At 38.3% G+C, this 24,552-nt stretch overlaps 1 protein-coding gene across 2 annotated transcripts in view; it reads left to right on the top strand.

Moving 5' to 3' along the window:
- Positions 1-24,552, top strand: part of mroh1 (maestro heat-like repeat family member 1) — a 49,143-nt gene that overhangs the window by 3,404 nt on the left and 21,187 nt on the right. For both annotated transcript variants that reach the window (XM_061916298.1, XM_061916297.1), the window contains exons 3-20: positions 66-211; positions 5,948-6,079; positions 6,176-6,338; positions 7,762-7,860; positions 8,077-8,228; positions 12,672-12,812; positions 12,994-13,086; positions 15,887-15,965; positions 17,231-17,344; positions 20,744-20,817; positions 20,895-21,017; positions 21,215-21,322; positions 22,101-22,245; positions 22,417-22,457; positions 22,534-22,675; positions 22,752-22,804; positions 23,119-23,226; positions 23,317-23,436. In XM_061916298.1, the coding sequence (XP_061772282.1) occupies positions 66-211; positions 5,948-6,079; positions 6,176-6,338; positions 7,762-7,860; positions 8,077-8,228; positions 12,672-12,812; positions 12,994-13,086; positions 15,887-15,965; positions 17,231-17,344; positions 20,744-20,817; positions 20,895-21,017; positions 21,215-21,322; positions 22,101-22,245; positions 22,417-22,457; positions 22,534-22,675; positions 22,752-22,804; positions 23,119-23,226; positions 23,317-23,436 (2,033 nt within the window). The remainder of the gene's footprint in view (positions 1-65; positions 212-5,947; positions 6,080-6,175; positions 6,339-7,761; positions 7,861-8,076; positions 8,229-12,671; positions 12,813-12,993; positions 13,087-15,886; positions 15,966-17,230; positions 17,345-20,743; positions 20,818-20,894; positions 21,018-21,214; positions 21,323-22,100; positions 22,246-22,416; positions 22,458-22,533; positions 22,676-22,751; positions 22,805-23,118; positions 23,227-23,316; positions 23,437-24,552) is intronic.

Raw genomic sequence — 24,552 nt, 5'->3', positions numbered from 1 at the left:
AGCAAATATTGTGAATAACATGTAAGTTTTGAGACTGAGTCATGTTGTGTGTTTTTTAACTCTAGAGGTGACTCTGGCCCTGCTTGATGCTGCCAATGATAAAGACCCCGATGTCCAAGCTCAGGTCAGGAAGTCAATGCTGACTCTGGGAAAAGAACAGCCTGACAGAGTGCTTGCTATGTGTCAGGACTACCTGCTAAAACACCCAAAGGTAATTCAGTGCACGCCGTATGGAGTGGAAATTAATACAAAATACACTCTCTCTCCAATATTTCACACACAAGGGAATACTATTTTAAAACGATTTTACAACCTTTTTAAAAAACTATATAATTTCATTTACTCAATATCAAATAAAAACAATATTAAAATAAATCATAAATGAAAAGTGGCAGGAATAAGTATAAACTTATAACAATATGGTTAAAGTGTTTTCATTTAATTTGGTTCACACACTCACTTGTGAACATTGCATTGAATTTACTTTGTTTATGGGACATCCCCCCAAAAATTTTCAGTCCAATATCTCGGACACTTTTCAGAATTAACAGTTTACACATCAACATAACAAAGATACAAGCTACATAAATACATGATCAAATAGTGAATAGTGACGGGTGCAAATAAAAGAGCCCAATAAACAAAATAAATAAAACCCCAACAAAACAATATATCAAACAGGGCCTGTCTAAATTACATTAGGCTATTTATATCAATACCATAACTCAGGGGCTTTCTTATCTTTAGAAAATGTTTTGTTTAAAGTTTTAAATCATTAGTGCAATAAAAGAGTTTCCACGGGTAATTAACAAGTATTCGATGATCAGACGCATTAAAAATGTAATGCAGTACAATCGTAATCCTGGGCTGATAGTCAATAAGTAGATTATTGAACGATAAATGAAAATAAACTCATTAACTTTGCTATGTATCCATGTTTCTTTTCTTTGACTGTGGCTTGTGACGAGATCTCAGTATGCATCGCTCTCAGCACCTGAACACATTCATTCGACAGTAGAATTACATGAAAAAAGTGAGCCTCTTGTCTGTCATCCACAATTTTTGTTTCGGTACGCAAAGGCGGGGTCAACTTGCAATTGTCTTTCACACATGTTCCTGTGTGTAGTAGTGGTAGTGACACTTACTTTAATGTTGGAGCTGGAACTAATCATTTTGCAAAGGTGGGCTGTGTGAACTTCGGAAATGATGTTGTAACAAGGTGACCAATCACAGCTCTTTTTTTTTTCTTACTTTATTTCAACAACAAAATATACATACAATTCAAACAATTACAACATGCAAATAAACATGTCTATACATTTAAAAATAATTGTACATAGAAATACATTTCAAACAGTTAAATAATTAAAACAAAATTACTATAAGGAAAGAATAAACTAAAGAAACATGTTCAAGGGATAACCAAAGAAAAAAGAACAAAAAATAAAAGCCTCATATTAGCCATCCATCCATTTTCTACCGCTTAGTTACATTTTGAAATGTTTGTCTTTTTGTTGGAAATTGTCTTTATAATGTCTTTTAGGATGTAGGAGGTTTTCATGAATGTTTTGTTTTTCTTAGTCATCATGAGTGAACGATGGGTAAAGCCTGTTGAACGCAAACCCAGAAAGGCGTTCTGCAGCGTGTGCAAAAAGACCTAACTTTGCTCAAAGGGCATCAATGCAATGAAATACACGTGCTATTAGTTGATCATGAGTCGGCGATTAAAGGAAGGCAGGCTTTTTATCAGGGTGATATTGGAAAACAAAGAGAAGCTCACAAGCTGGTAAAAAAATTTATGAAAATGGCCAAGCTATAGAATGAAGATAAGTTAGAGGAAGAACTAAAAAAATGGTAGTTCCCGCACTGCTTGGAGGGGATTTAAGTCCATGGTCGGAATGCAAGACTCCAAAAAAGGTCTGCCTAACCCCCACAAGCCTGATTCTGTACTAGCAGATGAGTTAAACCAGTTTTATTTGAGATTTGAGTCTCATGATTTCAGTAATGAACTATCTGAATTCAGAGGTGCCCCTGTGAGCAGTCGGATTCAGATTAATGAAATGGATGTCTGGAGAACATTTGAGCAGACAAATGTGAGGAATTGCCAGGGACCTGACTGCATAAGTGGTAAACTACTTAAAGAATGTGGTCTGTTTTTATGTGGCATTTTCTCTCACATTTTCCAACTGTCTTCATCACAGAACTGTGTCCCCAAATTATGGAAGGAGTCAATTGTAGTACCTTTTGCAAAGGTCCCATCACCAAACGGGGCTGAATGACTACCGCCCTGTGGCATTGACCTCCTTGGTGATGAAAAGCTTCGAGAAAATAGTGAAGCAGAGTTTAATGGTCACGACCCAGGATGCAATTGATCCACTACAGTATGCTTATCAGCCCAGGAAAGGTGTAGATCAGGGGTGCCCACACTTTTTCCGCAGGCAAGCTACTTTTCAATTGACCAAATCGAGGGGATCTACCTCGTTCATACTGTATATATCATTTATATTTATTTATTATTGAAAGAGACGTTTTTGTTAAGTTAAATGTGTTTAATGATTATACAGGCATGTGTAACACATATAGATGTCTTTCTTTCATGAAGACAATAATATAAGTTGGTGTATTACCTGATTCTGATGACTTGCATTGATTGGAATCAGACAGTATATGATAACGCCCACATTTTCGAATAGAGGAGAAAAAAAGTCCTTTCTGTACAATACTAAATGAAAGTGGTTGGTTTTTGGCATCTTATTTATCCAGCTTCCATACACTTTACAAGAAAAACATTGGCGGCAAATTCCGTAGCTTGCTTGATTGACATTCACGGCACCCGAAGGTCTTGTGAGATGACGCTGGCTGCTGCGAGATCATTATTAATAAAAAATGACCGAGAGGAAGGCGAGAAACACTTTTTATTTCAACAGACTCTCACGCCGGACCTGCCGTCAAAACCCTAAAACCGACTGCACATTTCCTATCTTCACAATAAGAGCCCTGCTTCATGCTGCATGCGCTAACAAAATAAGGAGTCTCGGAAAGCTGGCGTGCACAAGCACTTGTGCACGCCAGCTTTCCGAGCGATCGCTTGTGCTTGAGCGTCATCTCACAAGACCCTCGGGTGCCGTGAATGTCAATCAAGTGACGTCTTGGTGAAGATTGATAATTGCTAATTTTTAGGTCTATTTTTTTAAAAGCCTGGCTGGCGATCGACTGACACACCTCCCGCGGTGGACCGGTAGCTCGCGGTCGACGTAATTGGCACCCCTGGTGTAGATCCTGCCACAGCAACATTAGTATGCCTTGAAATCTGCGTTCAAAGGACTCCGGCTTATTAGTGATTCCCAAAGCCCAAAAAAAGTCTGCGGGCTATAGAGCATTTTCCGTTCGGGCTCCAGTACTCTGGAATGCCCTCCCGGTAACAGTTCGCGATGCCACCTCAGTAGAAGCATTTAAGTCTCACCTTAAAACTCATTTGTATACTCTAGCCTTTAAATAGACTCCCTTTTTAGACCAGTTGATCTGCCGTTTCTTTTCTTTTTCTTCTATGTCCCACTCTCCCGTGTGGAGGGGGTCCGGTCCGATCCGGTGGCCATGTACTGCTCGCCTGTGTATCGGCTGGGGACATCTCTGCGCTGCTGGTCCGCCTACGCTTGGGATGGTTTCCTGCTGGCTCCGCTGTGAACGGGACTCTCGCTGCTGTGTCTTGGATCCTCTTTGGACTGGACTCTCGCGACTGTGTTGTATCCATTGTGGATTGAACTTTCACAGTATCATGTTAGATCCGCTCGACATCCATTGCTTTCCTCCTCTCTAAGGTTCTCATAGTCATCATTGTCACCGACGTCCCACTGGGTCATTATTGTCACCAATGTCCCACTGGGTGTGAGTTTTCCTACCGAGGATGTCGTGGTGGTTTGTGCAGCCCTTTGAGACACTAGTGATTTAGGGCTATATAAGTAAACATTGATTGATTGATTGATTGTTGCTAGGCATCTCGATGGAAATAAAACACAGGCACGCTTATGCTTTGAGGATTTTTCATCCGCGTTCGACTGCATGCAGCCACACATTCTGGCTTGTAGACTGCTGAATATGTCCAATATGGACTTTGGTACTATATGCTGGTTAGTGGACTTTTTCACTTCAAGATCACAGAAGGACCCCTGATGCTCGCTTATGCTCCACAGGATCACCCCTTGTCCCCCTTGCTGTTTGTACTGTACACAACTGACTGTCAGAGCACACTTCAGTCAAGGTCCATCATTAAGTTTGCCGACGACTCGGTCATAGTCAGCCTCCTGCAGGACAAAGAATCAGACCACGGTTCTGTTCTGGAGAACTTGATCAAATGATGGGATTATTTGTACCTGGAGCTTAATGGCGATAAAACGAAGGAGATGTTCATTGACTTTCGCCGTGATCCCCCTGCCAAAACACCCATTCTCATTAATGGCTCTGCTGTTGAGATAGTCAGTGAATACAAGTATCTAGGTACACTTTTAGACAATAAATTGACCTTTGACGCCAACACTGACTGTATTTGCAAGAAGGCCAATTAGGGGCTGATTTTCTTGAGGATACAGTGGGGCTGTCAGGTTGATAGGACACTGACGAGGAGGTTCTATTTATCTTGTATCGAGTCTATTTTAACTTATTTTATCACTTCCTCGTTTGGTAACCTCAGTATGGCCAATAAAAACAGACTAGGTAGTATAATCACGGTGTGCCAAAAGACCATAGGCGCTACCTTGAACCCCCTGAATTAGATCTATCAGGCAAGAGTCATCAAACAGGCAAAGGCCATTCTGGTCAACTTTCAGCACCCTCTCTTCTCAGTTTAGACTCTTGCCCTCAGGATGCAGGTACACTCCTAGTAATGGGAATGCCAAAAACAACAGATACACAAGATCATTTGTTCCCTCAGCCGTTCACTTTATAAATGAGCTTCTTAAATAAGTTAGCTGCTATGCACAGTCACACTAGTAGGAAGCGACATGCAATGATTAATGTTTATTGTATTACAAATGTTTTTTAGTTTTTACCTCAATGCCTTCATGATGGTTTGTATGTTATATGTATTTTATGTATTTGTACCTTGTTTTTAATTAATACTGCTGCAAACCAAATTGCCCCTCGGGGACAATAAAGATTTTCTAAGTCTAAGCATTTAACAGTGCTAGATTTTTATGGCATGACCAACAAAGACATTTCTGCTGTATTAAATAAATGAAAATAGAAATACATTGTCAGTCTTGTGAGCCAATTATAATTCACAAGAGTGACAGTGAACTCTTTAAAATTATCATTGTCGAATGATTACAATTTTGTCTATACAGACAATTGTAAGCTTTTGACTATATGAAATAACTACAGTGTATATAGTAGGACATGGTCATTACATTAAATTATTACATAGTGGATGCCCTTCAGGGGGAAACACTATGTTTTTAGATTTTTATCATTTGAAATCAATCAAGTTTTGTTGATACTGCAGTCGGACAATAAAGTATAACTACTTAACTGTATACTGTATTAAAAAGTTATTAGCTTATTTTCTGAACACCATGATAACTAATATTCAAATTTTTTGGCAAATAAAGAGCCAACATTGCCATGTTCTTCATTGTTGTAGCACAGTTCCATATTGGTTATTTAACCACAAAATGAGGAATCAATGCGTGTCATCACGTTGTGCGGCAACATCTTATTCTGTCACAGCCCTTGTGATTAACACTTGATGTCACCATTAATGTGAGCAACCATCCAAATGTCAGATGTCATTGATACAATACATAGAATGTTCATGTGTTCAAAGTTGTTTTAATGTATTAGTATAATGCTTTTACCTGCAATGTTAATGCAAAATATCTGCCAGTTTGGTTTGGTAATTAAAACATAAATTGCTTGTTTATGTTGTCCTCCTTGCTGCATTTCCTCTCTCCAGTTGGTAGTGGGCCACAGAGTTATCATTCTTCAAACCATTGAGATGATTGTTGGCAACAGAATAGAGGCTGTGCCTTACCCCAGGATCAAGAGCATCATCTCTTTGGCCTCAGATGAGATGACGCGATCAAAGGTGAAATATGTCTGATGTTAACAGTAGAATTTGGTTTGCAACACTTAGACTCTTATAAGATATTTAGTGTGTTGTTTGTGTTTGTGCTTCACACAGGAAGTTGTCCCTGACTGGCAGCAGGCAGCCAGCAACATCCTGGTTGCTGTGGGCAACAAACACATCAACGACATCATGGAGGAGATACTCAGCAAATTTCAACCTGGAATTTTGCCTCACTTTTTTGTGGTCCAGACATTAGCAAACCTTTCGGATTCTAACGGTATATCATGACAAACTGGAGCACAATTAGGGATGGATGGGTACAGAATTCATTACTTTTATAGATACTGGCCGATTTCCGTTGATATCGATCCACATAAAATCAAACTGTCATTTTGTTACCTTTTGTTGATTGTGGCGTCACAACTATTTGCAGACTAAACGCTAGGTGAGGAAACAAGCACTCAAACAGCACTCAGAGCGCACTCAGCCAAACTGCCTCGAGGTAGTGTTGCAATTTTTAATTCCAACAAAGCAAGTATTTCTAAAGGCTGGAACGCAAAGTAATGCTTCATTTCCCCAGAATTTTTTAGCTTCTTCCTAATTTACGTTGCCTTTGCTATATACATGCTACTGATGAGCATTAGGGATTTTAGATTGCGATTTCAACACCTCCGAATTTAATAACAAAAACTACAGCTAAGATGCACTATAAAATCAAACAGCAAGCGTGTAAAATAAATACAATAGTCAGTATAAACTCTTTGTAAGTGAGTTTTCTAGCTAAGCAACACACTCTAGTCTATACACTACTGACTAACCACTAACTACTTACTAACGTCTTGAAATTGCAATTGCATGCATCCAACCATCTTCTTCCGCTTATCCGAGGTCGGGTCGCAGGGGTAGCAGCCTAAGCAGGGAAGCCCAGACTTCCCTCTCCCCAGCCACTTCGTCTAGCTCTTTTTGTGGGATCCCGGGGCGTTCCCAGGCCAGCCGGGAGACATAGGCTTCCCAACGTGTCCTGGGTCTTCCCCGTGGCCTCCTACCGGTTGGACGTGCCCGAAACACCTCCCTAGGGAGGCGTTCGGGTGGCATCCTGACCAGATGCCCAAGCCACCTCATCTGGCTCAAAGTCTATTATTTAATACTTGCAAATGAGACTCTGAAATGGACTAAGAAAACAAGATCTAAAACCCGGACAGCACATGTTTAACAATCGGCTCATTTTTAAATGTTACATTAAGAATTAGATTTTATTATTAAACAATCAATATTTATTAACACCACCAAATTACAGAAACTTGGTACCGTTGAATATCCTGGGAATCAGTACCATATTGGATCAAATGTGAAAGTCACCCATCCCTAAACACAAGTGAGCTCTACACTTTTATTTCATGTAAATGCTCATTTTAAACTTGTACTTCTATAATACTATACTTTGTACTTAAAACTTTAGCAGAATTTTAGATGTAGATTTTGTAGACCTTTGTTTACACCTACAGGTTTATATTGCCCTTATACTGCCTTGTCTTGCACATCAGTTTAAGTCTGCACCCCAATTCCAAAGTAGTTTTATTTTATGGCCAACGAGCCGGCTTTTGTTTGTGGCTTGATGAAATGTAATGTAGCGTTTATAAGGAACCACTGTTTTTGTTTTAAATTATTATTTTTAACGCCTTATCCCCTTTTCTCTGTAGTTTATGGCATGGTTCCCTTCCTGAATGCTATTCTTGGCACCATGTTGCCCATGCTGAGCCTAACCAAACAAGACAACATGAAGTGGGTGTTGTCCACAGGTACGAACATACTTTGTTTTGCAATATGGCTCTTTTTTTTTTTTTAGTAATATTCAACTTTCATGTAAGCATGTGTATTGAAATGCTAATAGTCAAATGTTGACCTGCGTCAGTAGGAGTGGTACAACATAAGAACATAAATCTTACTGTATTGCATCTTTTAAATTGATTGGTCCTCTTCTTTTCTGTCCTTTTTGTTTTGTGATTCTCTTTCAGCACTGTGCCATTTCAGTGACAGCATCATGGAGTACCTTGCCAACCTTGACAAGGCTCCAGATCCCACAGTCAGGCAGGACACATTCTCCAGTGAAATTTATGCTGCCTTTGACATCATTTTCAATAACTGGTTGCAAAGCAGAGATTCAAAGGTAAAGAGCTCACGAGGTTACCACGCTGGGTCAGTTTGTTAGCTCAGTCTCTCGTGGCTTAAATTAGGGAAGTTAATGCAAAAATGTAGAAAGGGAAGCTGAGGTAAGTCAGGTGAAAATTGTCCTTTCAGGTTTCAAACCCAAATGGTGTTCGCGGGCGCTAAAATATACCTTTTTACCATTTTGTGAAATATATTCATATTATGATTTTTGTCTACATTATTACACTTCATTGTGGTCGATATAACATGTACTGGTGGCACTTTGGTCGACATTTTGCATAAATCTGTCTGACATTCTCTGGAAAAAAAGCCGTTTTTAAGACTGGTTTCTCGACACCTCCAGCTGGCTGCGACTGCGTCTCCGCCAAGACAGCCATCTAGTACTTTAAAGGGTAGACTTTCTTACTGAGAAATATCAAGAGTTAGAATTATATGCTACCTTTTTGTTAGAAATGGCAGGAGCCGAGGAGTTTAGCATCCATCTGTCCATATACGAACTGGTCAGTCAAACTTCAGAACCGAGGAGATGGTTAGTTTAATAGGTTTCTGTTTAAAAGGCATTCAGTCATTCAAGTCTGGCTGCAATTCTTGCTGAGCCCCAGTGTCTAATAATCTGAGTAGGTACATGAACGCAAAACACAAATATTTACCAGGCACTTCTTACTTCTTCAAATGAGGCTGTATGATTGTGTATTGACCTGTGCTGGTAAATACAAACAATATCAAAGCATACACTGATGTCGGACTAGCCGATATGGCAAAAGAAAAATGATCACGATTATTTTTTTCATAACCTATAAACTCGATTAATATAACATATATATTTTTTTAAGTTAAAGTGGATTGTCCTGTGCAGGATTACCAATTACAGAATACCTGATGTTTACTACTGCAGTATTTTGTAACAGGCATTCCCGCCATATGTGATAAATGCTAACGGCTAACAACCGTCATTTTGTTCATATCTTTAATCGTGCTTACTAAAGGTGCAACAGTACAGGTAACCCACACTACGGTCTGTACCTGGTTTTAGGACCATGCTTTTGCTTCTTTTTCCTGTATGTTTTGTGGGGGTAAAGAGAACAACTTATTTTCCTCTCAGTTACTTCATTATTTTGCTTATCACAAACATTATGCAGTAAATAAAGTATCAGTGGTGTTGTGAATATTATAAGTTAACGTCTCCTAAACAACACTTTCAAATGGTAAACTATTATTTGTATTCTTTGATTACTTGTATACATCAGTGCTTCTCACCAGTGCTTTGGTAAACGGCAAGCAGTGACCCACTTTGTGGAGTTTTTAAAACTCAAATTCCGTATCTTAAATTGAATGAAAATACATTAAAGTGCAGCACATAAGACATCAGGAACCAAATGTTTTCTTATCCACAAACAAAAAGAACAGAAAGTGTCTGTCTGCACAATCCTTTTTATACCGATGTACCGGTACTATTGTGCTTGTTACTCCAACAGCAGGGTCACATTCTTTAGTACATGTTACATTAGAGGAGTAGAATCTTTGCAGACACATAAACAAAAAGTCTAACGAAAAATATTTAGATATAAAAATAATTTTTCTGCTTAAATTAGCGGGTGTGTTGATTTTCCTGGCCGGGACCAATACAGTCGCACTGGCGTTCTATGTCTGAGTGGCTGCAAATCCGCATTATGGGCGGGATTACTTGTGACCTGCAGCAGATAGCGAAACTAAAGCCGCGGTTCCTTTTGCATGTTGTGTTTCAATTTATATGCTTGTGTTAGTCACATTTCTTTATTTTATTCTTCTGGGCTGCACTTCCAGCTGTATAAGGGGACGAAGCACAACTCAAATGAATCGCAATCGACTATCGCGATCATATAATCGCCCAGACCTGCGCGGACGTTACAGATTGGTAAACGTCACAAACCGAGGCTAATCTCATATGGCTTGCTTGAAACAATGCACAATTGTTTGATAACTATCTCCCCCAAACTGGCATGGTTTAAATGTACATTTTTGGTACTTATGGGGAACCCAATCACACAAAATAGGTGCCAACTAGCAAGAAAATAGGATTTTGCATATTAAAACCCCTTTGAATATATTTAACAATACTAAAAGCATAGGCATACTTATTATTTTTTTTTTCTACTTTAACGCTCCCCTATTCTGTCTGCTGCTCTAAAGGCTATTACATTTAAAGAGTTGTATCACATTTGTACCACTCATTGTTAAAATTAAATGTGCGGAAATGAAGCCAACAACACTTTGTCAATTGATAGCTTTTAGTGACTGGTTATGCTCATTATTGGACTCTAAAGTACTCAACTGTGGACTTTGTAACCACATCCACTGTTGCTATGCTAAAGTTAGTTGCTGTTTAAAAGACATGCTGTTACTAAACTTTAATAATAACTCATTTAAAAAAAGATTTAGATCTGATTATCTCTTAATTTAAAAAGATCTAAGAACTGTATGAAATGTCTGCCTTTTGACAGATTGTGCAGGCATATCTAGTTATGTTGTTCACTAGGAGAACCATACTCCTGCAACACATCTCATCAGCTTGTGTTCTTGTGGACGAGACCACCGATATAAACACAATATACAGTGGCAGCCGTAACTTGAGACGCACTTTTTTTTTTCATGTACACAGCCTCAATTCTTCTCCACTCAAAAACATAGCAGCCGTCTAGTACCCTTAAGAACAGCAGTACGCTTCCAGCCTTCACCATAACCGGTCTGAACATTTTGTGAACTGCTCCAACTCAATGCATGTATACATGGATAGCATACAATAATATAATAACAATTATACAAACCCCGTTTCCATATAAGTTGGGACATTCTGTTAGATGTAAATATAAACGGAATACAATGATTTGCAAATCATTTTCAACACGTTCAGTTGAATATGCTACAAAGACAACATATTTGATGTTCAAACTGATAAACCCCTTTTTTTTTGCAAATAATCATTAACTTTATAATTTGACGCCAGCAACACGTGACAAAAAGTTGGGAAAGGTGGCAATAAATACTGATAAAGTTGAGGAATTCTCATCAAACACTTATTTGGAACATCCCACAGGTGTGCAGGCTAATTGGAAATAGGTGGGTGTCATGATTGGGTATAAAAGCAGCTTCTGTGAAATGCTCAGTCATTCACAAACAAGGATTGGGAAATGGTCACCACTTCGTGAACAAATGCGTGAGCAAATTGTCAAACAGTTTAAGAACAACATTTCTCAAGGGGCTATTATATTGCAAGAAATTTAGGAATTTCACCATCTACGGTCCGTAATACCATCAAAAGGTTCAGAGAATCTGGAGAAATCACTGCACGTAAGCGATGATATAACGGACCTTCATTCCCTCAGGCGGTACTGCATCAAAAAGCGACATCAGTGTGTAAAGGATATCACCACATGGGCTCAGGAACACTTCAGAAAACCACTGTCAGTAACTACAGTTTGTCGCTACATCTGTAAGTGCAAGTTAAAACTACTATGCAAAGCTAAAGCCATTTATCAATGACACCCAGAAACGCCGCCGGCTTTGCTGTGCCCAAGCTCAGCTAAGATGGACTGATGAAAAGTGGAAAAGTGTTGTGTGGTCTGACGAGTCCACATTTCAAATTGTTTTTTGGAAACGGTGAACATCATGTCCTCCGGACCAAAGAGGAAAAGAACCATCAGGACTGCTCTAGGTGCAAAGTTGAAAAGCCGCTATCTGTGATGGTAGGGGGGTGTATTAGTGCCCAAGGCATGGGTAACTTACACATCTGTGAAGGCACCATTAATGCTGAAAGGTACATACATGTTTTGGAACAACATATGCTGCCATCTAAGCAAGGTTATCATGGACGCCCCTGCTTATTTCAGCATGACAATGCCAAGTCACTTGTTACAACAGCGTGGCTTCATAGTAAAAGAGTGCGGGTAATAGACTGGCTTGCCTGTAGTCCAGACCTGTCTCCCATTGAAAATGTGTGGCACATTATGAAGCCAAAAATAACACTGTTGAACAACTTAAGCTGTACATAAAACAAGAATGGGAAAGAATTCCACCTGAAAAGCTTCAAAAATGTGTCTCCTTAGTTCCCAAAGGTTTATTCAGTGTTGTTAAAAGAAAAGGTGATAAAACACAGTGGTGAACATGCCCTTTCCCAACTATTTTGGCACGTGTTGCAGCCATGAAATTCTAAGTTAATTATTATTTACAAAAAAAAATTAAAGCTTATGAGTTTGAAAATCAAATATCTTGTCTTTGTAGTGCATTCAATTGAATATGGGTTGAAAAGGATTTGCAAATCATTGTTTTCCGTTTATATTTACATCTCACACAATTTCCCAACTCATATGGAAACGGGGTTTGTAATTGGTTATGTATTGTCTCCGTTGAATGTCTCCCTCCTAATTGGAGAAAATTATGAAGTGTAATTTGTTCTGTTTTGCAGTTAAGATTAACAGTCGCAGAGGCCGTTGGCTCCATGTGCCATTTGATGGCCAGCGATAAACTAGAGGAGCAGATTCCCAAAGTTATTCCTGCCATGTTGTCCTTGTATAAGAAAAACAATGAGCACCACATCATTAGTAAGGTGAGCCTAAGCTACAGCATTGTTATAGTTTGCTGTTTAGATTTTCAAGAAAGATCTTTAAACTGTTTAATTTCTTGTTTCTGTCCTTTATCATGTTTAAAGGTTAATGCGGGCAAAGCAAGATAATTGTCTCTGTTCAGAGAATAACTTTTGTTTGTCTTTCAACTCCTTTGTTACACAGAGTCTATGCCAAGTTCTTGATGCTTCTGTCAACATGGGCAGCAGGGTGTTGGAGACACAACTGGACAGTTTGCTCTTTGCACTTCAGCAACAGGTATATTGCACGTATGAATAGATCTACTTTTTATATTACAAATAAAGCTGGGCGATTATATGACCGATGATCGTGATTAATTTGAGTTTGATCACGGTAATTAGCTGTTAACATACAGTATATATTTTCTTGATAAAAAATGCCTGTAGAAGTTACAGCGGTAGGAAACAGTAGGGAAGCAACGATTCTTGGTATAGTCCTGCATAAAACAATCTGCCTTTAATGAACATGATCCTGTTTGCGTCTTTGAATGTGAATGTGTGTGTTTGTGTGAATGTGCTTGTTTCTGTGTGCGCGCGCGACCGTCCTGTTCCGCCTTCACAATAGCCAGGCTCGTTACGTGATAAATATTCAATCAGCGTTGTGTCTCTATTTTCTTACACAGCTGGTAGTTCAGACCGGAAGAATAAAATTAAGAAATGTGTCTAACACTAGCATAAAAGTTAATACACAACGTTGAGAAGGAGCAACAACTTTATAGTGACACACTTTAGTCGTACTGCAGCTAACCAGCAATCCTGCCCTGGATGCGGACTCGCTTTTTGACTGAACTACTGTATTAGTTCCGACTGAAAGAAATAAACACACCTACTCATTTATTAGGAAAAAAACATTTTTATATGTAGATATCTTTCAATCAGATGTTTTTTTATGTGTTTGCTCTGATTCAACTCTTCAGATACAAAACTGCAGACACTTTGTTCAAATTATTTTTGAGTTTGTGGATAAAAACATTTTGTCCCTGATATAATCATTAAATGTGTTTTTATGTGTTGGTACACATTATTTCACAGTACCTCAAAGTCAAACTGCACTTTAATGTATTTTCATTCAATATTTGAATAATACAGGTCACCACTTGTTGATACCAATATTTTGGTACAGGTATCACAATGTATTTCGATACTTTTCAAAATAAAAGAGATCATCATGCCACCTTTTGTGAGGCACGTTTTAAAGCAGCGTTTGCAGTGTGGCGCTTCCATATTTAAAACCTCCTCTTGATTGATAGTTTTGAAGGCCATATATCTCCACTTTGCACTTTGCGTACCCTCTTTTTTAATCAGTATAAATGTCTTTATTTGCCAGCCCCCACCACAGTGTTTATGGTTCTGTGCACTGAGTGTGTGCGCGCTGACACACTGAACATGCTCCTCAGCTCAGCAATGTCACCGCTGCACTGCAGTATGCAGAAAAAAAAAATACCAGTATTTTGAAAACACAGTAGTACAGTTTTTAATTCTTATTTATTAGTACCGAATACCGTACAACTCTAACTTTTGTAAGATATAGACAAAATGACAGTTGTCAACTATTGAATTTTTCAGTTTAACAATCAATTGCTTTAGGTTTTTCCGTAAAAGAGCCATTGCATTTTTACCCTGCAAATACCTTTTTGTTTTATTATAATAAAAAGTGGAGCCAAAATAATTTATTAAAACTACAATTTGTAGTACAACACTGCCTAATGTATAAATTAATAAACAGTATGTTCAGTCAGGTCTAATGTAAAGCATTGCAAACTACAACCACAATATCAAATGTAATATTGAATGAATTGAATAGAGTTTGTCTTTACATGATTTTTGGATTAGATGTAATACTCCTACTCCTTTTTAAAGGTGCCATATGTAATAATGTGGCCAGAAATGGTTCTGCAATCACGGTCAAAATTCTGTAGTCTCTCCCTGACTGAGGTTGCCAGATACTCAGCCGAATCCAGCTCGATCAACTGGGCTACTCCAAGGAACTTCAAACTTCCACTGCCTCTTACTAGGTGTTGAGGTGCTGGGACCATGATAGCTGAATAGACAAACGTTTAACCAACACATTGTACACAGAAATTAGGCTTTTTTCAGGAAGAAGTACGCCATGCCTGTGTACAATATCACAACAAATGGCAATCATACGGTTAATTGTCAGTACTATCAGAAGAAAAAGACTAAAACAAACTACATACAACACTAGCAATGTTTATACTGGAGAAAATAAGTGGAGCATGCTTAGCAGCCTAATGTATGCCCAAAAATAAAGAGGAGACATTTTACCAAGGTATGCCTATGAGGAATTATTTTATGATGTGTATGTCTCCATACATTTCACAATGTCATGCATTACACTAGGAGCGAGGCACCATCACACTAAGCATTCATTGCACGAACATACTACTTTTGTTGGACAAAATTATAGACTATATTGGACAATAAAGTTTACATACAAAATGTCCATTTGTATTTATTACAAGTAATTAGAAAATGTACTTACCTATCAAGGAGGAAATTAAGTATGGCGTCAGATAAAAAAAACAATTCTAGGCTGAGAATCGTAACACCGTTTTGATTTACTAAAGTCTGACATGTTTAGTAACTTTACCAGTGGTAGTAGCCAGAATGAAGAGGGCGATGTGTAACTGGCAAACTGGAAGTGTCACACTCACAGACTTTAGAATTTGTCAAACAGTAGAGGGCAGGACATCGAAATAAAAATAGTAACAAGATTTTGAGGCTGTAAATCTAATTTTGAAATGAGCATATCCTGGCTGGACTACTGTTATAGAGGTATTCAAAAAGAACATGATTTATTAATGCTTTATGTCATCAGGGGCATTTAATAATGACTTGACATTAAATCATTTCTTATGGCTCCTTTTATTTAGTTAAGTTTAGTCAAGTATACCCTACTTTGCTATATGCTCTTTGTTTCATCCTGTGTAGCTAAATATTAAGCTACTAATGTCACATCTGTGCAATTTAAAAGTGTATGTGTCTATTGTGTTACAGTGATCCTTTTCTGCCCCCAGGTGTCCACCTTTGTTGATTACAGTAACCCTCCAACTGTCAAGAACCACAATGAGGTTCTGCGTTGCTTCAGTCTGTTAGGTAGTGTAACTATTTTATACATACATATGCTTCAACTCACTGTGGTGCACTGTGACGTACGCTTTGTGTGGAGTCACAAGAGCAGTAATGAAATTGTCCATTATTGCGTCAGACACGGTGTCCCTCTGAGGATAATCATATTACTTGTGGAGCCACATGTTTCACTCTTGACCCATTTTGCTTTGCTTTTTTTATATCGTTGCCTTTTGAGACAGTTGTGATTAAGCACTACTGTATACAAATATATATTAATTGATTGATTGATTGATTGATTGATTTAGGTCACAACTTAAAAGGGAACTGCACTTTTTTGGACTTTTGCCTATCGTTCACAATCAAAGACATGACAACAAATGTTTTTTTAAATGCATTCTAACTCTTAAATAAAAGCTTGCTTACAGCAAAGCTAATGGGAGCTCCTCTATTTCGCTCATAAAATCCAGTAAATAACCACTCAAAAAACACCATCAATACTCTATTTGAATACTAACCAAGTGATATTGTTATTGGCGCTAACGCAGGCGAACTATTTATAGCGTCCCAGTGATCACTTCTGTGTGTCCCTAAGTTCACATCGAGTGGTCTGCTGCTTTCTCGTTTACTTGTCCTTGTAAAAAGAGTATTCTAGATCATAAATCATGCATCTCACCTGGGCAGAAGACGTCTTGAGTAGGTATTCCTACAAGTTGGTGCACTTTGACAACCATTTAGGAACCTAAATGGACGAGGACAACACAAAAAGATGCTTTGGTCCTGCCCCGTCCCTCACCCCCTTTCTTTGTAAGGATTATAAGGCATTCTTCAACTATATTAGACTATATGAACATTCTAGCAGTCAGCATCCTAATGATAGCAGATGTTGCACAGTAAGTTGTTTTATTATATTTTTTTGGCTCTCATGAAGTCTGCAGTGAGTAATAATCAGTGATGTACAAAAAAAGCAAACGCCATGATGTGTTTTGGAAACTAATGTGCCGCCTATGCTTAAAATGGTCACAATAAGTAAATATTAAATGTTATTATATATTTGCCCATTACTACATTACATATATACTTACATCATGTATACAAAACCTGAATGGAGTTGTTTTTTAGGGCTATCTAGGTATAATTGTGCTGCTCCCATAGGCTCCATTGTAAGCAGACTTTTGATCACAATTATTTAATATTTTGAATGTTGTTGACTCATAATGATTGTGAATGACAAGCAAAATTCACAAAAAAGTGCAGTTCCTCTAAGTCTTTCTTTCCGTCTCTCATTTCAGCCACTGCTTTCCCAGACCGACTTGTAATGTTTGTTCTTCAGAGATTAGAAAACAGCAATGAGAGGAGCAGGATGGGCTCCCTGGCTGTCCTGCGTCATCTGATAAACTCCAGCAGTGAGTAAATGCAAAGTTGTGACATACCCAAACTAGAAAAACACTTGGAGAGCATAGAACTACCAATATTTAAAAATAGTTAAAAATCCTTAATGATCTGGATCACCCCCAAAATTGAATCAATGGTTCTTTGTCCCGTATCCAAAATCCCCTCATACCTTTGTTACTGACAAATAACAGACAAACAAACCCTGGTGGAGGTAAATAAAGGATAAATTAAATTGCCATGTTCATGTGTGCTTGTTTTCTTTGTCTGTCGCTCCCAAACAGAGTCTTTGCATAGGCCTTAGCACCTGGCTGTGTTTTTTCTGTATCTGAATGAAATAAACAGATAACTCTCTTGTCAGTCATCTACTCTTTATCTCTGTGGGAGGAGGCGGTGCCGCTAGCCTACACACAGTATAGCCTCGTAATTTAAACGTAAGGAAACGTCGTAGAAATGGTCTGCTTCACCGCCAACATCTAATAATAATAATGGATTAGATTTATATCGCGCTTGTCTATCGTTAGATACTCAAAGCGCTCACAGAGAAGTGGGAACCCATCATTCATTCACACCTGGCGGTGGTAAGCTAAATCTGTAGCCACAGCTGCCCTGGGGTAGACTGACGGAAGCGTGGCTGCCAGTTTGCGCCTACGGCCCCTCCGACCACCACCAATCATTCATTAATCATTCATTCACCAGTGTGAACGGCCCCGGGGGCAAAGGGTGAAGTGTCCTGCCCATGGACACAACGGCAGCGATTTGGATGTCAATAGGTGGGAAGCGAACCTGCAACCCTCAGGTTTCTGGCACAGCCGCTCTACACACTACGCCATGCTGTCCCAAATAATAATACTCCCTTGTTCTTTATCGCATTTTTGGCTTTTCCTGAAATTTTCATTAAAATATGCCCATAACTTTGAGCTATATTGCCGCCTGACAGACGATCAGATTACCTCAGTGCGGAGGTAATAACTTGTACTTGAGTATAAATTGCTGAACTTTCAACTCTACCATATGACAGTTACAAATCTAGATTGTGATGTTTTTGTGTGGATATACACTGCTGTAGCTTTTACCTGGATGTTAAAAGAATGACGAGGACTTGGTCGATAAATAAACACTAAAACAAGAAACAATGCCAATGCAATATACACAGCCGTTTCTCTAACACAATGGCTCCTCTCTCCCTTTTCTTTGCCTCTCTCGCACTTATTCAAGCACCTGTCAGTAGAAATATACGGCCTCTCAGACTGTTGGAAAGTTTGAATCATAAGCTGGAAGGAATGAACACGGATATTTTATAAAATGTATATTTCTTACATAAAACCCATTCACTGGCTCTCATGCCAACAACTAACTGGAACAACATTAATGCCTCTGTTCATCAATATAGAGATAAAGTATATTCGATAATCTGCAGAAACTTACACAGAGCCAGGAAACATCATGCATGTATTTTTAATCGCCTGCACGCATATAAATCAAGAAGGTTGGGGTATAAAAGGGGATTTGGGGGATTAACACCAAATGTTGGCAGGTCTGAATTTGAACTGATAATATTGGAATCTGCAGTTGTTTAGAAGATACTTTCTCAACTTTTGTTAATGTACAATTCTATCAACAAATCTTAAATGTACATTTTCTTGGACTTTGCATGTTCAAGTTAAGACATTCTGAACTAAATAGAGCCACTTGTTGTAATATTTTAGGTGTGTGTATATATACAAACCCTGTTTCTATATGAGTTGGGAAATTGTGTTAGATGTAAATATAAATGGAACCCATATTCAGTTGAATATGCTCCAAAGAAAACATGTTTGATGTTCAAACTGATAAACATTTTTTTTTTTTTGCAAATAATTATTAACTTTAAAATTTGATGCCAGCAACACGTGACAAAGAAGTTGGGAAAGGTGGCAATAAATACTGATAAAGTTGAGGAATGCTCATCAAACACTTATATGGAACATACCACAGGTGTGCAGGCTAATTGGGAACCGGAAGGTGCCATGATTGGGTATAAAAACAGCTTCCCCAAAAATGCTCAGTCTTTCACTAGAAAGGATAAGGCGAGGTACACCCCTTTGTCCACAACTGCGTGAGCAAATAGTCAAACAGTTAAAGAACAACGTTCTCAAAGTGCAATTGCAAGAAATTTAGGGAGTTCACCATCTACGGTCTATAATATTATCAAAAGGTTCAGAGAAATCACTCCACGTAAGCGGCATGGCTGGAAACCAACATTGAATGACCGTGACCTACGATCCCTCAGACGGCACTGTATCAAAAACCGACATCAATCTCTAAAGGATATCACCACATGGGCTAAGGAACACTTCAGAAAACCTCTGTCACTAAATACAGTTCATCACTACATCTGTATGTGCAAGTTAAATCTCTATCCAAAGCAAAAGCCATTAATCAACAAAATCCAGTATGGCAGCCAAATTCTCTGGGCTCGAGATCATATAAGATGGACTGAAGCAAAGTGGAAAAGTGTTCTGTGGTCTGACGAGTCCACATTTCAAATTGTTTTTGGAAATATTTGACATGTCACCCGGACCAAAAGGGAAGCGAACCATCCAGACTGTTACCGACGCAAACTTCAAAAGCCAGCATCTATAATGATATGGGGGTGCATTAGTGGCCAAGGCATGGGTAACTTACACATCTGTGAAGGCACCATTAATTCTGAAAGGTACGTACAGGTTTTGGAACAACATATGCTGCCATTTAAGCGCCGTCTTTCATGGACGCCCCTGTTTATTTCAGCAAGACAATGCCAAGCCACATTTAGCACGTCTTACAACATGGTGGCTTCGTAAAAAAAAGAGTGCGGGTACTTTCCTGGCCCGCCTGCAGTCCAGACCTGTCTCCCATCGAAAATGTGTGGCGCATTATGAAGCAAATACGACAGCGTAGACCCCGAACTGTTGAACGACTGAAGAATGGGAAAGGATTCCACTTTCAAAGCTTCAGCAATTAGTTTCCTCAGTTCCCAAACCTTTTTTGAGTGTTAAGAGAAAAAGTGATGTAACACAGTGGTGAACATGCCCTTTCCCAACTACTTTGGCACGTGTTGCAGCCATGAAATTATAAGTTAATTATTATTTGTAAAAAAAAATAAAGTTTATGAGTTTGAACATCAAATATGTTCAACTGAATATGGGTTGAAAAGGATTTGCAAATCATTGTTTTCCGTTTATATTTACATCTAACACAATTTCCCAACTCGTATGGAAATGGGGTTTGTAGGTGTATTATTACATTCTGTTAAAGACTCTTCAAATAAATCACAAAGGGACATTCAAGTGTGTACGTAAACATTAGAATGAAACTGTAATACAGTATTTTTTTTACACAAAATCACAATGTCAATCTAATTTTTCACTCATTCATGTGATGTGTTTCAGCTTCCATGATGGCAACTAAAAAGCTTCTTATTCTAGCTAGCATCAGGCAACCAATGGCTGACCATAGCAACAAGGTAACACACATTCAGCAATAAACAAGACATGAGGAATTCCGTCCAAATGAAACTTTGACACTTGTATGTGGACCCAGGTGAAGAAGCGCGTGGTTCAGGTCATCAGCGCCATGGCTCATCATGGTTATCTAGAGTTAGACGGAGGAGAGTTACTGGTACGATTCATAGTTCAACACTGTGCCCTACCAGACACATATCAGGTATGCCAATACCAGTAACCTCACAGTTATGACGTTTACACCTGCACTAATCTTACCCTCTTGTAAAGTTAATTGTCAAACTACATTTGGTTAACAATGGTTGGATTTATACAGTGGTTATGTTGTTTTTCTGTTTGCAACTTTTCTCTGAAATAAGCCCATGACACTAGACAAATACATGTATTTGTGTGTCTTAGAGGGGTCCAAAACCTGCAGACCCAGAAGAGGTAACAAACGAGGCACTGAGGTCAATGTGTGACAACACCCTTCATCTCCTGACCACAACTGTTGGGCGACTGGCTGATGTATGTAATGTATCAGTTTCTACATCTCCAAAAAGAACTTTGAAACTTGACCTTCCAACAAGTCTTGTTTGAGTTCCAGTCCCAATACAATCTTGGTTTCCAAACTTAATTGGTTCTTAAACAGAGTTCGTAAATGTAAAATGTTATTTATTGAAGCTAATTTCTCTGTAAGAAACGATAAATAGGTCCTAGTTTAAACAGAAGTCTATATTTTATTAAAATTTTGTACGCTTTAAATACAATATAAAGCGCTATACAGGGCTGTATATCAAACAAACTTAACACAACAGTGATGAATCAATTTTGTATTTATTAGCAAAACCAAAGAAGAACTAGCTGAACTCCTATGCAGCCGCCCTGCTGGCACTTACACACGCTGTCACAAGTCCTGCGATGCAGTAACAGTTTGTAACAATTATTAGGACTAGAAAATAGATCCACTTTATCTTGTTGGTTAATCTTTTTGATGTGCAGCGAAAAGTAGGGGAAAGAGGAGGCAGTGTCGACAACGCTGTGGATACTTACTGAATGTGTCAGAGCACACTTCACTTGTTCATGGAGTTCTTTGGACTCCTATTGACCTATCAAAACTAGAAAAATGCTACAAGGCGGCTAAAAGTCATTAGAAAGGCACAGAAAGTAGGATATAGGACAGTAGCTATTGACCCCGTGCAAACACGGGGTACCTTACCTGGTAAAGTTTGCACAATGAGCTGGGCGTAAATACAGGTGCATGTCACTTGATGGCAACTTTTAATGGTTTTCTGTTCTTTTTTAGGTACTCTGGCCAAAGCTCCTCAACTATCTAACACCTTCACTGTACAGCAATGCCACAACTCCACTGTGTAGGAGTTTGATTGTACTTGGTAGCAAGAAAAAGGAAAATAAGGATCCCAGCTTTAGCATTGACTTTTCACAGGAAGGTAAATGTAATATTTATTACCCATGTGTGTTAATATAACATTTGCTCTGTACCATGTGGGCACTTATAAGTCTTTGACTGCATACAGTATACAACAATATTTTGCATACTTGGAACTGGTCCTGTTCTGTTTCATGAAATCCAGACTAATTATTAGTTTTTTCCCTTTTAGTCAATCTGCCTGCTCCTCAAACACTGTTGATCAAACTGTTGGTAAGTACAGCCACCAAGTGAACACATAAGAGTAACTTGACTTGTTACCTTGGGTGGTTGCTTTGGTTCATTCCAGATGAATGCAGCATTTCCATTCAATAGCAGAGGTCATGGTGCTCCATCACTGTCCCTCCTCCGAGTCCTCTCTGTTAATATTCACAGCAACACAGACGCTCTTTGGGACAAAGAGATTCCTCCTGTGCTGGCAGTACTGGAGGGTAAGCAGCAGACATTTGCTAAGGGTAGAACATTATGCTGGTGCACACAACATAATCATTCTGTTATTGATTCCAGAATCCACAGCAGAGAGTCTTGATAAGAAAAGATGGGATGAAAATGTGCTGGAGGTGGGCTTTAAAAAAAAAAAAAAATCTTAATATTCACTATTGTTGTAAGTCTATTTTGAATATTAAAAACAAAGATCATACAGTTTACTCATAACATAGTCTTTGATGTTTAAAGGTTGGAAAATATAATATTTGAGTATTCTAGACTATTATTGATTTCCTTAAAAAAAAAAAAAAAATTCCCAAGTAGCACTGTTGAAATAATTTTTATGAATTACCTCTAATTATTCCATTTATGAGAGCGCGTTTGCAACCATAACACAAACATAGTATCTGGCAGACTGACATCAACAAAATAATGCAATCGTCTCCAGATCCTGTCTAAAACTTTGGTTGCTGTTGACGATGACAAGTGGGTGTGCCAGTTAGCAGCAGAAGCAACAAGATATTTGTCCACATATAACAACGCTTTGGAAGAGAAGGTATGTGCCTAAAAGCTGTTTAACTGACCAAAGTGCTGCAACCTGTCAGTAACATTTTAAAGTACAGTATAACTTATTTTTCCCCCATAGAGTTTCCTGTATCAGTTTATCGGAGTGGCTCTCCAGCACTCTTTCAATAAAGAGTTTGTTAAAAAACAGCTGCAGGAAATCCTCCTTACAGCACGACACAATGATGCTGTTGAAAGACAGGTACTATCAACCAAATTCTAAAAACCTCTTTTGCTAGTTTTGGCTTCATCTTACTCTTAGGAAAAAATGTTGACGTCCATCCATCCATCCATTTTCTACCGCTTGTCCCTTTTCATTTGTCAAATGACCCCAAGATTAGGTGTATTCGGGTAGTCCACAAAAGTCGCATATCGATAAACATTAAATTTAGTGGTGTTTCTAATCTTAAAATGAATCATTTTTAATTTTATTTGTGTGAAAGGAAGAAAATATTTCATTTTGAATTTTTCAATACTTTGATATATTAATACTACACTTTTTAAATACAGACTTCACTTCCTTTGTATGGAGTTTAATGTTCTCCTGTGCATGTTTGGGTTTATGAATAATCTTTTCTCACACATGCATGTTAAGTTAAAGGACTCACAGCGTCCAGGTGACCGGAATTTCCCTAACAAGTTCCCATTTTGTATTTTTTGCTCCTGAAATTGTATCTGGAAGTAATTTCCCATAACATTAATTAATTTTTTAATAATCGGTAGATAACTAACTGTACTTAAAATAATTATTACTTTATATGCCGCCACTTATATGCCACTGTCTTGGTGTGACGTCATCTTCAGAACTGGAGCCCATTTTCCTGCATAGTGTGGATAAGAGCATGTAAAACTATTATTTTGATCACTTAATTGCATGTTTTTATTATTGTGGTCCATGATTATTTCAAAAGTGATATGGTTAACATTATGAGCAAAAAATACAAATTTCATTTCATTCAATTTCCAAACTTCCTTGCTTTTCCATATATACCATAGCATTTGTTATCTAATGCTCTTTCCGCATCAGTGGAAGAGGACGCCAAATAGAATATTAGCGGCTTCTTTTTCTTTCTTTTTTGAAGAATCTGAACTGCTTTTCTTTTTCCGTTCTTCTTCAATTTCAGACTGTCTTTCTCCTCTCAAGGGTACTTCTGATTTTCGTGCTTGCATTTGGGTTTGAGTCTCCAGGACACTTTTTCTTCAAAGTCAGAATCATTAAAATGATTGCTGCATATTACACTCCTCTCACTTGGTCCGTCCCATTTTAAGAAAATCAATTTGACTGAAGAGGTCCATGCTTTCCTCATATTCCCATCAT

This window comes from Nerophis ophidion, linkage group LG11 (genome assembly GCF_033978795.1).
Source record: "Nerophis ophidion isolate RoL-2023_Sa linkage group LG11, RoL_Noph_v1.0, whole genome shotgun sequence".
NCBI lineage: Eukaryota > Metazoa > Chordata > Actinopteri > Syngnathiformes > Syngnathidae > Nerophis > Nerophis ophidion.
The sequence above is the reverse complement of the archived record's forward strand: the minus strand, read 5'-3'. Positions and strand labels throughout refer to the sequence as shown.